The sequence below is a fragment of the Corvus moneduloides genome, chromosome 2, assembly GCF_009650955.1.
Source record: "Corvus moneduloides isolate bCorMon1 chromosome 2, bCorMon1.pri, whole genome shotgun sequence".
NCBI lineage: Eukaryota > Metazoa > Chordata > Aves > Passeriformes > Corvidae > Corvus > Corvus moneduloides.
In genome coordinates this window covers 32,268,054-32,284,030 of record NC_045477.1, presented here as the reverse complement: position 1 = coordinate 32,284,030, position 15,977 = coordinate 32,268,054, and the positions used below count along the sequence as shown (strand labels likewise).

General features: G+C 40.6%; 1 protein-coding gene across 5 annotated transcripts in view; it reads left to right on the top strand.

The window, feature by feature from the left end:
- The window catches only part of TENM4 (teneurin transmembrane protein 4), a 1,563,960-nt gene that overhangs the window by 1,406,385 nt on the left and 141,598 nt on the right, over nucleotides 1-15,977 (top strand). For all 5 annotated transcript variants that reach the window (XM_032099028.1, XM_032099031.1, XM_032099030.1 and 2 more), the window contains 3 exons: nucleotides 2,584-2,685; nucleotides 7,881-8,075; nucleotides 12,256-12,456. In XM_032099028.1, the coding sequence (XP_031954919.1) occupies nucleotides 2,584-2,685; nucleotides 7,881-8,075; nucleotides 12,256-12,456 (498 nt within the window). The remainder of the gene's footprint in view (nucleotides 1-2,583; nucleotides 2,686-7,880; nucleotides 8,076-12,255; nucleotides 12,457-15,977) is intronic.

Genomic DNA, 15,977 nt, shown 5'->3' with positions numbered 1-15,977 from the left:
ACACACCAGCTGAACACACTATAACTGCAAAATACTGTTTCCAGTAACAAAGATTACCATTTAGCTGATGTGGTGCATTGGCACACTTTGGAACAGTTGTTGTGCTTGATATGTTACTTTTTAGACACTTTCTAGATATTTCCGTGGGGTTTTTTTACTATTTTGCTGTATTATTGTATTTCATAAATATACCAAGAAAGCAATACGGCTTTTTGCTCCTTTTCAAGATCTCGGTTTAGTCCATTAAAGCAAAAACTTGGGAAAAAGCTTTTAAAAACAGTTTTTAGTATTCTAAAGGTGTTGTCATAACACTGGGGGTCTGTCCTGCATCAAGCCCTGACATAGGTATTCCCCTTGACTTCAAAGGTCACACATGTGTTACATCTATGCAGTGTTGCTCCAGCTGGCAGCCCCTGACCCTGCATGGCAGCGGGGTTGTGAGGTGTCATGGGACAACTGCGCTGATGCTGAGTAGCATGGCCCTTCTCTTCCCAGTTTTCAGGCAGCAGAAAAAAAATACTCTAGTTTTTTTCTGCTGCATTCATTTTTTTGCCACCTTTTGAGCTTAACCACCTCATTGAAGGATCTGACAAGTGCCAGAACCAGCACAAGAAGAGGGAGCTTAGAGTTGTTCTTAGGATGAGAAGATTAGAGGAAAAGGACTGACCCTTTCAGCAACAGGAGCTGTTAAATCTCCTTACCCCTCTCATTATCTCGTTTCACAGTACTCACACTCTGTATGTTCTTCATGTGTGTAAGTATGTGCATAAATAACTTCTTTTTCCTAAATTTCTGCATACATTTCTTGAAGAAAAGAAAAATGTAAGTATTGTAAAAAAGGCATAGAGAAAAAAAGGCATAAAGTGAATTCATTTTTGTTTCCAGCAGTGACATTAACCCATGACAAAGTTCTGAAGATTGTATGCACATGGCCTACTACTAACTTTTCACTTACAGGATAGATTTATGTTTATACCTGCTTTGAAGTGAGAGATGGTATTCCTAAATATCAGTGTAAATGCACAAGGCCTGAGTTGTTATTTCTTTATTCGAGGAAGCATGGATGCTCTCTGATTGGAATAAAGATGGCAGCTCAAGCCTAAAGGGTTGACTACATGCTGTGACTGCATTTCCATACACCATCAAGTGAATATCTGCTTAACTATTGAGTGTTAGAAAACTGACAGCACTTCCTTGTTCCTTCCTTGCTGCATGGAGCTGTCTGATTATGAGATGTCCGAAGCCAGGACTTAAAACATAAATGCTTTAAACTGGTTTTGTTATTTAAAATTGCTGTTGTCCTTTATGAATGATTAAATTACACTACATCCTTTAAAATGTCCTTCAGAAACCTCTGCTCTTTGGAGAACACCCATCCAGAAACAGGCTTCCTTTCATTTGTGATTAGAAACAAATCTGCACATCTCTGCTGCTGGTTGTCTTCAGTTGCACTGATTGAGAGTTTACAGATATCTTTGCTACCACAAGGTCTCATGGAGTACGTCTGTGAAAATGCAGCCATTATTCAGAGGGCTGAGATTTTCACCCCACTCCATGTCTACCACCAGCGCCCCTTCTGTGTATCCGAATCCAGATTTCATCTGATATACATCTCCCTCAGAGAAAATATGAAATAGCAGTGTAGAATGAACCATGGTATTTATTACAACATCTTTCAAAGCCCCACTCACATTTACTCAGTCTTCACTCACAGTTTAGTGTAAGAAAATAAGATTATTTTCATTCTCTTTTTGACGTGTTTACCAGCTTGTGTTCTTTTATGAAAGACGTGGTTTTGCCCCAATACTCTGAACTCTTCTCAAAAGAGAAGTGCTAGATAACATTTTGCTTACCTGTTAACTTTCCCTGAGAAATGAATAGCTGGTGTTTTTGCCAAAGTCAGAGAATTTAAGATGATAACTAGAAACAGAAGAAAATGCGAAATGGACACATTCCTGTTCCATCAAATAGAATATTAGCCCCGGCACTCTGAGCTGTTAAATACATAAATTATATATTATATAATGTATTAAGTTCAATATAATATTGCAGAGCAAATAAGAAGAAATTTGGTTAGAAGTAGTCCTTGAACAGGCAGATGGGATGAACCAAGGGTCTTTGTTCAGTACGTGTATAGGGGAACATATCTATCATCGCTCAGCTCTGTTTGGCACAAATAAATGCCCCAAGGTCACTTAATAATCTTAAGTCACAAAACTGGACCAAAAGTGCATGTTCTGGCGTGAGAATGGGGGCTATTGCATTTCTACAATAAATTTAAAGAGGAAAAATGGTCATAAAAATATGCAGGAAGAAAAGACATTTGGAAGTTTTCAGGTACCGAGAGGATGCCCGCGCAATGTGGTGGGTGCTAAGCTGCTCATATTTAATCACAGGATTTGCAGTGGGACCATCCATTGGTGTAAATGGATGAGCATGGTTTAGTGGAGCTCACACTAAAGCTTTCACCCTGGGCACAGCAACCGCTTTGAAGTTTCATCTGTCCCACCCATCTAGAGCCCTTCTAAACTCTGAGGTGTTTTCTTGCCTAAAGAAGTTTCTGAATTCTCTTTTGTTTTCCAGAATCAGTGGATAACTGTCCCAGTAATTGCTATGGGAATGGAGACTGCGTGTCTGGGACTTGCCATTGCTTCCTTGGCTTTCTGGGCCCTGACTGTGGCAGAGGTAGGAATTTGTGCTTGATTAACTGTTCTCCTCTCCCCTTCAGTTAACATTTTTCTTCTTATGGTTAGACTCATGATATAAGTATATATATATATAAGATATATATAAGATATATATAATATGTGTGTATATATATGTGTATATATATATATATATATATAAATATATAAGATATATATAAGTTATACTCATGATGGTGCCTTTTACGAAGTACTCATCACCCAGCGTGGGGATTCTGCAGTAGAATGGAAACAAGTTGATCTGTGAATTTGTTGGCTACAAATTTGCTAAAATTTCGCTCAGCAGCTCAGGGATCCAAGGGTGTTTACCCTGGAGAAAAGGAGGCTCAGGGGAGATCTTACTGGTCTCTGCAACCACCTGAAAGGAAGGCGTAGCCAGGTGAGGATCGGTCTCTTCTCCCAAGTAGTAAGTGACAGGACAAGAGGAAACATCCTCCAGTTGTGCCAGGGGAGGTTTAGATTGGATATTGGGAAAAATTTTTTCAGCAAAGGGTTTGCCAAGCTGCCCAAGGAAGTGGTGGAATCACCATCTCTGGGAGTGTAGGTGTGGCATTTAGGGACATGGTTTAGTGGTGGGCTGGCATTGCTGGGCTGAGAGTTGGACTTGATGATCTTGGAGGGCTTTTCCAACCTTAATGATGCTATGATTCTATACTAATCATGACTCCTGTGCCCTTAGCAGCAACACAACTCCTTGGGCTGCTTGTGAACAGGCAAAATGTCACGTTGGAAATTTTCTCTCTGGAAGTGGCTTTAGAAAACATCACTTAGGAATGTGGCATTACGGTTTGTTTAGCAGAGCACTTTTATCACAGCGTGGCATGACACTATAATGATACTTTCTTTTCAGACACTGATTATACAAAAAGTACCTTGCAAGTCTGCCTCAGCCTGGGTGTGGGGAATAGGGCAGGGTTGGAGTGAGGCTAGGAGTGGAGTAATGGCAACTGCTTACTCTGGCCAAAAGTAAAAACACTGGGAGGACTGGCAAGGAGACTTACCCCAGTAAACAGTATAATACATTTTTCTTCTCAAGTGATAAGTATTTTTAATAAATGGCTTTGGAAGGGTTTTCTTTGGCCTGAATTTTTTAGGTTATTTAAACATTTAAAAAACAAACTGAAATACTTTTAGTAAGAACACATTTCAAACCAAGATACCAAAACCTTGCATGTGGGAAATGACAGGACACTGTGCATCAACCTTTTCAAGGCCTTTTTTGGCTCAAACAGTCCAACAAACTAAGTACAGATTTATAAATCTGGGGAGGGAGGTAGCATAAAACGCTAGTGCCCACCCAAGGAGCTTCAGTCAGGCTGCAGGTCAGGCCTTCACCCCAGCTCATCGCTGCTTTGGAAAACAGGCTGGCGCCTTCCCAAGAGAGAGCTAAACTCTGTCCAACCCCGGCCCTCTCCCCTTGCAGCTGTGCTGGGTCACACCCCAGCAGCGAGCCAGGAGACAGAGATAAGGAGCCGCGCACCCCCGGGGCAGGCGGGAGCTCCCTGCCGAGGCAGCGCGGGCCGGGCTGAGCCCGGCGGGGTTTCAGAGTTCACAACCCAGTAAGATGGATGTGCAGGCTGCATCCCTGAGAGCTGTTATGTCAAACTTCTTGCTGACTCAGGTTACACTTGGTTTGCATTTCCTTACACTTGGTTTGCATTTCCAAGCTCCTTTTCAAATCCCTGGAGCTGGAGACAAAAGGAGTTTTTTCCATGTCCCACAGCATATTCCAACTCACACCTCCTAACTTTCAGTAGGGGCAGAAGTTCAGGGCTTGTTTCCCCCAAGGCTCCCTGGAGAGTCTGTGGAGAAGAACAACTTTCTTCACTGAATCAGAATACTTAAACTCTTGTTCTGAATCCACTTTCAGAGGAGCTATATCCTGACTTTCTCAGGCTTTTCAGTGGAGCCATGTGAGTCTCTCCCATTTCACCAGAGCACATGCTCTAGCTGCTATGAACACCTTTTATTCAACTCTGTCTTTTCGTTCAGAATCATCTGGGTTCAGATCACAGGCTGCACCCTGCCTTTAGGAAGACAGAATAATACCTGGCATGCCAAAATTATATTTGTGTATGCATTTCCATTCACTGGGTGTGTTAAATAGATCATGTTGCCATGAACATGAGATCCAAGGATCCCAGCATTGACTTCCTGTTGGTTTTCAGGGGCATCCAAGATTCTTCTTTTGACCTACAAATCCCTCAAAGGGCAGCATGTGTGAGGCTGTCACAGTATCCATCTGCAGCCATTCACGGTCCCTGTATGGAGCAGTAATCCTTAAATAAGCAGGTTCCTGCCCACATGAAGAATTCTAGGTCATGGGTTTCCTGAGTGTTCCTTTGTTTCAATTCAGCCTTGTAATTCACCAAATTAATGGGAAACTCTGGAGCAGAAAGCCTTTCTCTTTTTAGCAATGGTTAATTATTAATGTATTATTAACCAATTATTTTAAGCAAAATAAATGAGAGCAAGTTGCCAGAGATGTATTTCATAGGCTTTTTGAAGGTTGTCTTGGACACGGGAGGTGGTGTTTTCAAGTTCTGTATAAAGTAAACAAACAAACAAATGATCTTACTCTCTGATGTTCAACTTTGCAAAAAACAGAGTATGCATTTGGGTTGTTGCTATCATACCACACTAGAGAACTACTATAATTTTATCATCATAAACATGGTTGGAATCTGAATGATCAAATAATAATTATGTATCTTTATGTATGGAAAAGAGTTGCACAAGTAACAGGGGAAAAAATTCAGAAACCTCTTTTGTCTTTATGCATTATTGTATGCTACAGAGGAGGTCTTGTTCTTGCCATTGTCTTGACATTTGCAGCAGTGCTTTCCAGGTGATGCTGAAGGTGTTCTCCACAGAAGGCTCTGTAGAGTGTCAGTCTCATTGCAGATGGCCAGTAATTTATCTGATCTATTACTGAGTGATCAGCTGTCTTGTCAGGACACATGTAAGTCTTTCACAGCAACCTCTCCCTGGTTAAAGGCAGTTATTCTTTCTTCCTGTCGAGAAGAACTGCAGACTGTCCCCTGCCAGTGCCTTGAAAGAACAGTGTCCATTACTGTGTATTGAAATTTGAGATGGGAGGGGCAGAAAATTCCATCAGCTTAGCTGAAAAGTAAAATTACAGAGTGAGTGTGCTGTGAACCATGTATGCAACACAGTGTATCTTAAACAATTTATGTCTCATATTTTATAGGTAGATACCATCTTGCAAATGATGCACTTGCAATGCACCACTGCAGTGTGTTTCCTTTAAAGTGAACAGAGGGCTCCTTAGGAATAACAGTTGCCAAATTCCTTTCTTTTCTAAACCTCTTTTATCTTGGTCAGGCAAGTGTAGTTCACTACATATCAAACTGGCTTAACAGTCAGAGTTGGCAATGCTTTGTGTTTCACTGAGGCTGCTGTAGTTCTGTAACACTCAAACTGACTTGACTATAAGGACGCCTGGAAACAACTCATGATGAGCTTTGTGAGATTACTTTCTGAAAAGATGGGAAGAGAAGGGGAGGAAAGCTTTCCTCAACCATGTTAATACCCCTTCCCATACATAATCTAAGTCAGGAACAAAGCAAAAGAGGATTCATCACATGCCTAATGTAGTTGAATTAAGCAGCAGAATGGAATATTCATTTCGCATTTGTCCTGCCTAAAATTGTTCATAAATTGCCTTTCCAAGGGGCTGATGAGAGGGCCAGCTGCTCTCACCTGAGGCTGATGTGCAACAGCGAACAAGAGCAGTCTGTGTTGAATATACGTCCTTGCAGCTGAGTTTCAGCAAAATGAAATGAAAGAGAACAGGACTTAAGCAAGAAGTTTTAAGGTAGAGTGAACAGGGAAAGGCTATTGCTTCTGAGGGATTGAAATCAGCATCTTCCTTGGAAAAATCAGAGCAGAGGACAAAAGGAGCATAATATGGCTGGTGTGGAGAATAGAATAAGGAGAAGGCATCATCTGAAAGGAGCTGGAGAGCAGTGATTGCAAAAGCTGTGGTCATGGAGGCTGAGGTCTGGTCCTTGATGCCCTCTGCTTCCTTGGGGAACCTGTTCTGTATCCTTCAGTTCATCCCATCCCACTCTGCTTGGCAGTTTCCAAATTTAGCTCTAGAAATGCTTAATTCTGGGATCCATCGTGCCACAGCTTGAGCTTGTCATCTTCCTCTTCTTCCCTTTATCACAGGGAAGAAATCCTGTATCTGGGTGGCCTTGAGAGTCAGCTGACTTTGCTGGAAGCAAGGACAATTAAAAATCCTTTATAAATCCTTTATAACTGATACAAATATCAGAGGACAGATTTACACAGCTTTTATTACAGGGAATTTGGAAACAGTAGAGGCCAATTCTGCATTGTGGCTGGTGATTAATTGAGTGCAGCAGAGGTGATAGCCAAAAATGGGGGCTGGACATTCCATTAGAACCATAGAATTGTTAAGGTTGGAAGAGACCTCTAAAACTCTTTTCATTAAGTTCAGCTCTTAACCCAGCACTACCAAATCCACCACTAAGCCCTGTCCCCATATGGCACATCCACACATCTTAAATTCCACCAGGAGTGGTGAATGAGTCACTTCCCTGTGCAGCCTGTTCCAGTGCTTGACAGCCCTTTCAGGGAAAAAAGTTGGTAGCTGATGGGATGACATGAGCTAAATCAGGGAAGTAGTTTCAATGTGGCATTCTGGGCTCTGAGCAAAGCAACTGAAACCCATAAAACTGGAAGTTAACCCAGCAAAAAACAGGGTGATTTGTGATTTGTGTGCCCAATGAAGTCCACAGCAGAGGCAGTGTCACAGCAAGTCTGGCAGCAGGTCAAGGGAGAGTGATATGCAATCTAAGGTCAGCGATGCTGCTGAAAGAAGACATCAGTACATTGAAAAATCAGAATACAAGAAAATTACGAGTTTAGTTAGCGAAAAAGGTATCAGACACACAAAGTAAGAAGAGAGCCTAACTTAAGGGCACTGTTTGTTTTAAACACTCATAGGATAATAGAGTTAACAGCTGGGTGTCATCCATATAAAAGATTTGGTTTTGGCAAAACAAACAGCAACATACCCCAGTGAAGACTGTGTATGAAGAATGTAAATTACATGCTGGGCTCTTGTGCTCCTTTTTGAAGTGATTTTCCATTTGTTTTAATGTGACTTTTGTTGTCTCTTCATAGCGTCCTGCCCGGTGCTGTGCAGTGGGAATGGGCAGTACATGAAAGGAAGGTGCTTGTGCCATAGTGGCTGGAAGGGAGCAGAGTGTGATGTCCCAACCAACCAGTGCATTGATGTCTCCTGCAATAACCACGGCACATGCATCATGGGCACCTGTATCTGCAACCCAGGATACAAAGGCGAGAGCTGTGAAGAAGGTATTTGCAAGATGCATTCAATTAGCCTTTTGCTTTGATTGTTGTTCTGTAATTCTGTGGATGGAGGCAATTCAGGATCAGACTGGCACTTAAACAGAACAGTAATAGGCACCTTAGAGATACAATAGATGGATACAACATAAAAATGATATGTTGTCATAACTCATCGTTAGCTATCATATTTGTTCAGTAATTGGATGAAAAGCCATCAAATGCCTCAGATAGAACAATCTAGTTGAAAGACCAGAACAGCTAATCATATGTTCAAATGTTCTTATTAAAGCATCGTTTCCATTTACACATCTAAACATATAATTACTTTTACAGTGCTTTCTTCTCTGCTGTGCTATGCCAAGCAATTTCAGTTGCTTACATCCACAAAATGGTGGCGTGTGAGAGAAAGTCCCTGATCCTTGTCAGCTTTAAAAGCTTAGAAATGCTCAGGACTTGAATTAAATTCTACTTCAAAATCAGATATTATTTCAATGCTCTTCCATAGCTTTTTTCTCACACTAGCCCCCAAATATTTTTCATTTACATTTAGATTTACAGCTCCTTTTAATACTTACCTTTAATCTTTTTGTGTAGGAACTCACCTGCCAACATAAATCTTTATCTTCCTGAGTTTGTGACTGCTTCTTACAGCTAAATGAAAAAGTGGACAGATTTCTAAGTGTATAAATCATTGAGAGAGTGACAAAAGTATATCCAAAAGTGCATTATTGTTCAACACTTTTGAAAACTGTCCTCAAAATTCTATGCTTGTGACCTGATCAATAATCATTCTTAAGTTATGCTTTTACAAGTACATATGTAAGACCCCTTCACCACCTGATAAATGAAAGACATCATTTGATACATTTAAGAATGACAATGGCTTGAATTAATTTGTGGTTGTCTTCATGTATGCAGGATAAAGATTCATCTGAAATGGCTTTATTTTATAGACAATGAAAATAGCTGAATTGGCTTCAGACATTCAAATGGTATCTAATCTAGCAATTTTTTTGACGTGTTAAATGTATTGGAGTGGGACATCTCTGATGTAGCATGGCTTCAGTGCCAGTAAACGTTAGAGATGAAGACAGTATCAGCTCTTATAACAATAAGCCATCTCTTGAGAAAGCTTCATTTTGGCTTAAAGCACAATTCAATGAAGCTGTGGGGCATGCAAAACCCGAAGACTGTGACTACTGAAGTATCTTTCAAGCATCTCTGTAGACCTCCTATTTGCTAGATCATATCTTTACTGGATAAACAGAAATGAAAATATCTTGATTTTGCCTCCAGCAAGAAGTGTTTAATGTGTGTAAATCAGAGTGAGATTTGCCCTTTTTCTAACAGGAACCATTTTTTCCCGGGTCACATTTAAAGCAGAAAAGCCAGGCACTACTCAGTTATTTTATTTTATCACTGTAGCAGGGGACAGTGTCAGTCCCACTAGGTCAAAACTTGAAAAAGGAGGAAGAACAAAGAGAACACGCTTTTTCATATGGGCTGTTTAGTATTTTTCCAAGCATGCATGTTTTTGATATTCAAGGCATAATTTGTATTGTGTTGTGAGGAGGTAAGTAACTCAGAAATATGCCATGTGGGAAATCTTGAGGACATATATATATATTTAGATCTAGTAAAAAAGTTGATTTATACTATTTTTTAAATTCCTTTTACTCTTTAATTTCTCTTCTAAGAAGGGCCATCTGGTATTGATTACTTTTTATTATTTCTCAGTTCTCGTAGCTTCCCTTCTTGATCCATGTTTGTAATGGGTTTTCATTCCAGGGTTTCTTCTGTCTTTTCTTTTTCCCCCATAGAAGTTCAGCAATGTTTATAAAACATCAGCCAACAATCCTACGCGAGTTTTTCTTTTCTCCTTCCTTAGTTTATTGGCCCATATTTTATAAGGCTTGTGGCATAAGCCAGCGAGACATTACAGGGAGGGGAGCAAATTTAAGCAATGAAAAATGAGAAGTTACTCTTTGGGCACCGAATAAGCCTAATAACTTGTGTGACCAATGAAGCATGAAGCATATTGGGGAAAAGTGTAGAAGAGGCACTAACCTTGCTTGCTGCATGATTTATCTCCCTGGCAAAGATTCTGCAGAAGGCTGAACTATAAAGAGGGCATTTTCCAACCAAGAATTTGACCATTTGGGACATTTTCCAACGAACAACACAGACATATGCTTTTTTTTTTTTTCTTTTCCAGGTATACTAGATTTTGTCAGCTCTGCCCTCTTGCCCAGCTCCCCATCTCTGCTTCTCCCAGAGCTGAGCAGCTAAATTGGTCAAGCAGAACTCCCTAAAAATATACCATTGTACTCCAAATCCACTAAGCAATTGATTAAGAAGAAAGCAGAAGCCTGTAATCCTGTCCCAGGGCCCTTCCGATGGTGCAGAAAGCCTAAAGAGATACAGCTAGTGAGGCTGAGATTAAAGTAGCCATTGTGTGTGACATTTTCTGAAAGGGCTCATTTCAACATGAAAAATGGCCTTGGGATTATGATAAATGGGGGGTTCTGACATGCACATTCCCCTCCTATAATCATCTGTGTTAGAGCTGAGATAGCAGATTGTCCGCCTCCTGTGATGGAGGCCCCTGTAAAACTCACCTTTTTCCCAATTGACCTTCAGAGGGGATGATTAATTGCCTGGAGGTAGCCTCTTGTCAGTTAGCCTGTGATCTTTGTTCTCTATGTTCAAACCATCTGCTGAGAACGGACGAGGCTGCTACTCTATCCCTTAGTCCTTTTCATACTTATTACTGCTGAGAAAGAACAGGGCCAGGGCTTCAAGGGTCTCATGCTAAAATTGGCACCCTCGCTCCCAGCTCACTAACAGTGAAGGAGATTTATGGACTCATCCTTTCCAGCCTCTTAAAATTTTTGAGGATTGTTCCAGCTATGAGCAGAGCTCCAGGAATCAAACAAAAATGAAAATTCTCTCTCATGCCTTGGGATAGTAATAACTGAGCCATTGCTTGTCAGACTGAGAAGGGTTTGAGAATCCAGGGAATTATCAGAGCAGCTGTTGTGCTTCCTTTTAAGGTTTCTGGATCTTAAACAGGTCAGTGGAATTCTTATTAGCTTTTATAGGGCTAAAAACTGAACCACAAACCTGCCATGTGTGCGGTGGCCATGTTCTGCTCTGCTGTATCAGAGCCAGGAGCTGGACAGCTTTTCCTGTGCTGCTTAGCCAGACTGACACTTGTCACCAATCCCCAGGGAACTGCCACACACCGTTTCAAAAGATGGGAAGAATTTCTCTAGGCTGTCCTATCAGCTTTTATCTATAAATAGATGATCGACTCCTCCAGTAGGTTTTTCTGGAAGGGTGTCTGGTGCATTTCTTATTTTTCGATTGCTGGGTGAAATTCCCCTGTGGGCAGAGCAGCTGACAGTTGCCTACAAAACACATAACTCAGGAATCAGGCAGGGAGTACATTTGGTCTTTTGGTGTTTATTGCTACACCACTAACTGAATGGTCTCTGATCTCATTAGGGAAGTGACTCTTTGGGGGGGAAAGTAAACCTCAGACATTTAAAAAAGAGTATTAATTGACCAAAAATAAAACCAGAAGAACACCTTATAAAAAAAATTATTTTGTTTTAATCCTTACTCCAGAAAAACTGTCTCTGGATATATTTCAATGGGAAATTTCTGTTAAGTCTCCATGAAACCTGTATAGATTTAAGCACATTCTTCAATTTAAGCATGTATTTTGCTGAATAAGAATGTCAGATTCTGCTGAATCTCTATGCAAAATTCTATCTCAGAAAACTAGGGCTCGGCTTTGAATTCATTAATAATAGTAATTTAGGTTATTCTAATAGAATAAATGAAGACACACTGTGTACGAGAGAATACTATTCTTATTCTATTCTTAATTGATATTAGCCTTTTCTTACCAGAAGGATCACTTATTAGTGCAGACCTGCATAAAAGAATGGATTTCATCACTAGATTTTTCTCTGCTTTTCATGTAGGTATTTTAGGTCTCACTGCCTTTTAGGGGCACTGAATTTTTGCACGAAGCATCTGTTTTGTTCACAGCAGGGCTTTTTGGTTGAAACCTTGAGATACTGTATAAATATGTTTGTTTTGATGGCAGTCTGATAGCTTTTTTCCTGAAATTCCCATTTGCTTTCCCTGTCTGCTTCCTCTTCCTTCTCACACGTAGTGGACTGCATGGATCCTACCTGCTCGGGACGAGGCGTGTGCGTACGAGGAGAATGTCACTGTTCGGTTGGCTGGGGAGGAACAAATTGTGAGACCCCAAGAGCCACGTGTCTGGATCAGTGCTCCGGCCATGGGACCTTCCTCCCGGATACTGGACTCTGTAGCTGCGATCCCAACTGGACTGGCCACGACTGCTCAATCGGTAACGTCAGCGCTGACTTACTGTTGGTCTTTCGTTAAGCTTTGTGAAATACTCAGATCTGCAGAAAAAGTGCTAGAGATGTGTTCCTGTGAAGCACACCTGGGGCATGACTGGAAGCAGAAATTCCAGAGTTCAGTTACATAAATAATTCTGCTTCCATTGCTGAGCATAGAGTAATATCATAAATAACCCCATTAAAGCCACCTAGGCTTGCTGTTGTTCATTATATGGCTGTAAATGTAATTGATAGTCTACATATAACTTCTTGTTCTGGTGATAGTTCTTGATAAACCCCAGTAGCCACTAAAGGGTCTGTTTTGATTTTTAGGAGATGACTAAATAATCTTTAGGTGACTGTAAACAAGAAGAAAGATTTGGTAATCTGTCAGATCTCCTTTCCCTTCTGAATTCAAAGCTTGTGCTTTCTAGGCTCAGCTAGAGGACGATGAGTGCCTCATGAGGTTCATATTAAAAGACTGTCCTCTACCAACTGAAAAACAGGTTTACTGAGTAAAAGTATTTATTAGTATAAGCAGCTACCAAGAAGGCACATTTTTACAGGCAGTTTTGTGTAGGTGTTTGGAACAGCGACCTTCCTGCATTCCCCCTCTGAGTGAGCAACTTGCTCAAAATCTGCATCAGGTATGTGAATTGAAGGCTAAAGAAAAAGTATTCAGAAACCTTTTCTTCCAAATGCAGTTAGCTCTTAGAGGCCACACTGAAAAATAGTGGAATACCTTAAATAGTCAGAACCTATGGAATATCAGTCCTTGAGCTTTTGTCCTGTATTGTGTGCTCACAAAAAAGAGACCCCAGGAATAACAGTTTCTATACTTTGCACAACTGGAGTGGAACTAGGCCAAAAATCCAGGGCAGCTCAGTATAGGCAGTGAAATGAAAGGAATTTTCAGCAAAGCAACCCAAAAAAAAAAGCTATTAGGAGAGTGGATATAGTAGAAAAATTATGTAAACATTTCCCCGAGGAATTGCTGTCATGAGTAAAGAAAATAAAGTTAACCATTAGCAAGTATTTTAAGAGAATAATTTCCAAGGATGAGGCAAACTGAGTAAACTGGTCTAAGAACATAAAAAGAGCACCTTTTTGACAATCATCATTTAGGCTGGATGTTAGAAGCTTGTCATGAAGTAAAGTTGACTGGACTGAGGAATAAGCAGAAGAGGAAGTCTACTCTGCGTGCCTGGGGCTGAAACTAGGTTGATCAAAACTTTTGCAGATGTAGTAGGGAAGCTGTCATGCATTGAAGGGAAGGTAAGTTTGGTCCCAGGCTTTCCCTTCCCCCGCATTAACATCTTCAGTTCCGTTCTCTCTGGGTTTATTTTTAAAACCACCATAAGGGGAAAGGTAGTCATGTATTTGTAGTGGTTCTGTGGCATAGTTCATAATTGAGTCATTATTCTGTGTTTGTATGGAGGTTTGGGGATTGCAGGGATGGATTTGGAAAAATGTTTATTTCTATGTGCAAAGAGAATTCACTTTCCCTTTGTTAACTTGCAGGGTCACATAGAGATGATTTATAAGCTTTCCTTATACTGCTTTTATAAATCCATCTAGTATAAACTTTCTTTGGCAGCATGAAGTTATTTGAGACAAACTTGAGCATCATTCCAAGACCTTTTTCCTCACTGAGCTGCTTGTAACATTCGGGTTATTGTGCCTCACAGCTAAAATCGCAGCTAAGGTGATTTGTAAACTTCCATTTCTAACCCAGGCCTTTCCACTGAATTGATGACTTGATTTGAAAGACAGATTTACTCACAGGATATGTGGTACTCTTCTTGCATCATTAAAATAGAGTGAGCAGGCGTGTTATTGCATGTAATAACACACTGCCCAGCCTGCTGGGGTGGGGGTTCTGTAGAAGGGACTAAAGGGGACGGATTTTATTTTCCTATAAAACAGGACCAAAAAGAACAGAAGAATTACTAAGGGAAAGAACTAAGTAGTTGCAGAAATCACCCTCAGCTCAGCAAAGTAGTAGGGGCTGTGAAATCTATAGAACCGTGCCCACGTGGGTTTGTGCCAAGGACAGCCCCTTTCATAAACCACATGGAGAGGCATACCCTGGAAACAGCATAATTATCTGAAAACCCAGAATATGAGGAGGCACAGTGGATTTTCCACCTCTTACCACCTTGAAGTCAAGAACAGTACCTGTCTGCAGTGCTGTATGCTGTATTTATTTAGAAGGTTATCAGGCAGTATGGAAGCAGTAGGTGAAATCTGTGGATTGTCATATGTAGAAAATAAAACTAGAGCCTCTTTGAACTTTAGACTGCATCTTTCAGCTAAGTAGGTAGATTTTACCTGCCTTTTGTGGTAATCTAGACAACAGAGATTACTGGATAAAACCCTTACTTTTCACAAAACAATGATATTACAGAGATTTCTGTTTCCTCTTTGTATTATCTTTCTTCATTCCACTTAGCCTTCATAGACAAGCTGCGCAATTCAATCTCTTTTGAGAGATTCCCATTCTGAACTGCATTGTCGGAAGAAGTAATTACACGTTTTGGGGTTTTTTTGCTTTCTGTGTCTGCCCACTGCCAGTATACGTTGAGATAGGGCTGCTGCTGTACTACCTCATAATTGTCACTCAGGGAAAATGCTTCTCAAACATATTTCACCCTTTTGTGCAAGGGACAGTTTTGTAGGATCACTTTTCCCTCAATATACACTGGATTTTTGGCTGATTCCCAAATAGTAAAAAGAGCACCTTAGAGAAAGGTACGGAAATAATTCCAGAGATAACTTGTATTGAGCAATAAAAGTGGTATTTTGATTTCTCCATGGAATAATTAAATCATTTCCCTTTTGCATCTTAGTACTGTTGCACAAACAAATATAGAAAAGTCCTTTATAACTCAGTTCAGCTAAAAAGTCCAAGGCAATGCTTGGTACAAGAAAGGTAATTAAGGAGCCACTGATCCTGCCCCCATTCTTCCAATCTGCTATCACAGCTCCTCTGTATCCCAGGCTTTTGGGGAGCTATCTCCCTTCACCTCTTAATGAGCTCTACCTGTCAACTAACGAAGCCATTATGGTGCAGCTCTCTTAACCTTTTATTGTGTGAGTGTAGTGGGAAGGAGGAAACGGCCTGTGCTGCAGTGTGAAACAGAGCTTACTACGTGATATAGTCTCACTCCTGACCTACTTAAACTGGACCAACTATTTCTGGCTAATCAAGAGGCAGCACACCACATACCATAAGACATTTGCTGACTATATGCTGACACTATGAATAGGTGATTCATGTCATCTGCATTGGAGGAGTGCACCATTTACCAGAGGGATCCCACTGATGCATCAGTATAATCCCACGCCCATCAAAACAGTATTAAGCTTGGATGCAAAATCATTATTAAATGAATTATCTGGTGTTGTCCTTCACTCTCCTCAAATTTAAATCAGTGATTTTCACACTGTTGTCTTTGGTAGTTGACATCTTCACTTGCACTGTATTCATTTGAATCATTGGAAAGTAGAATATACAAAGCAGCGG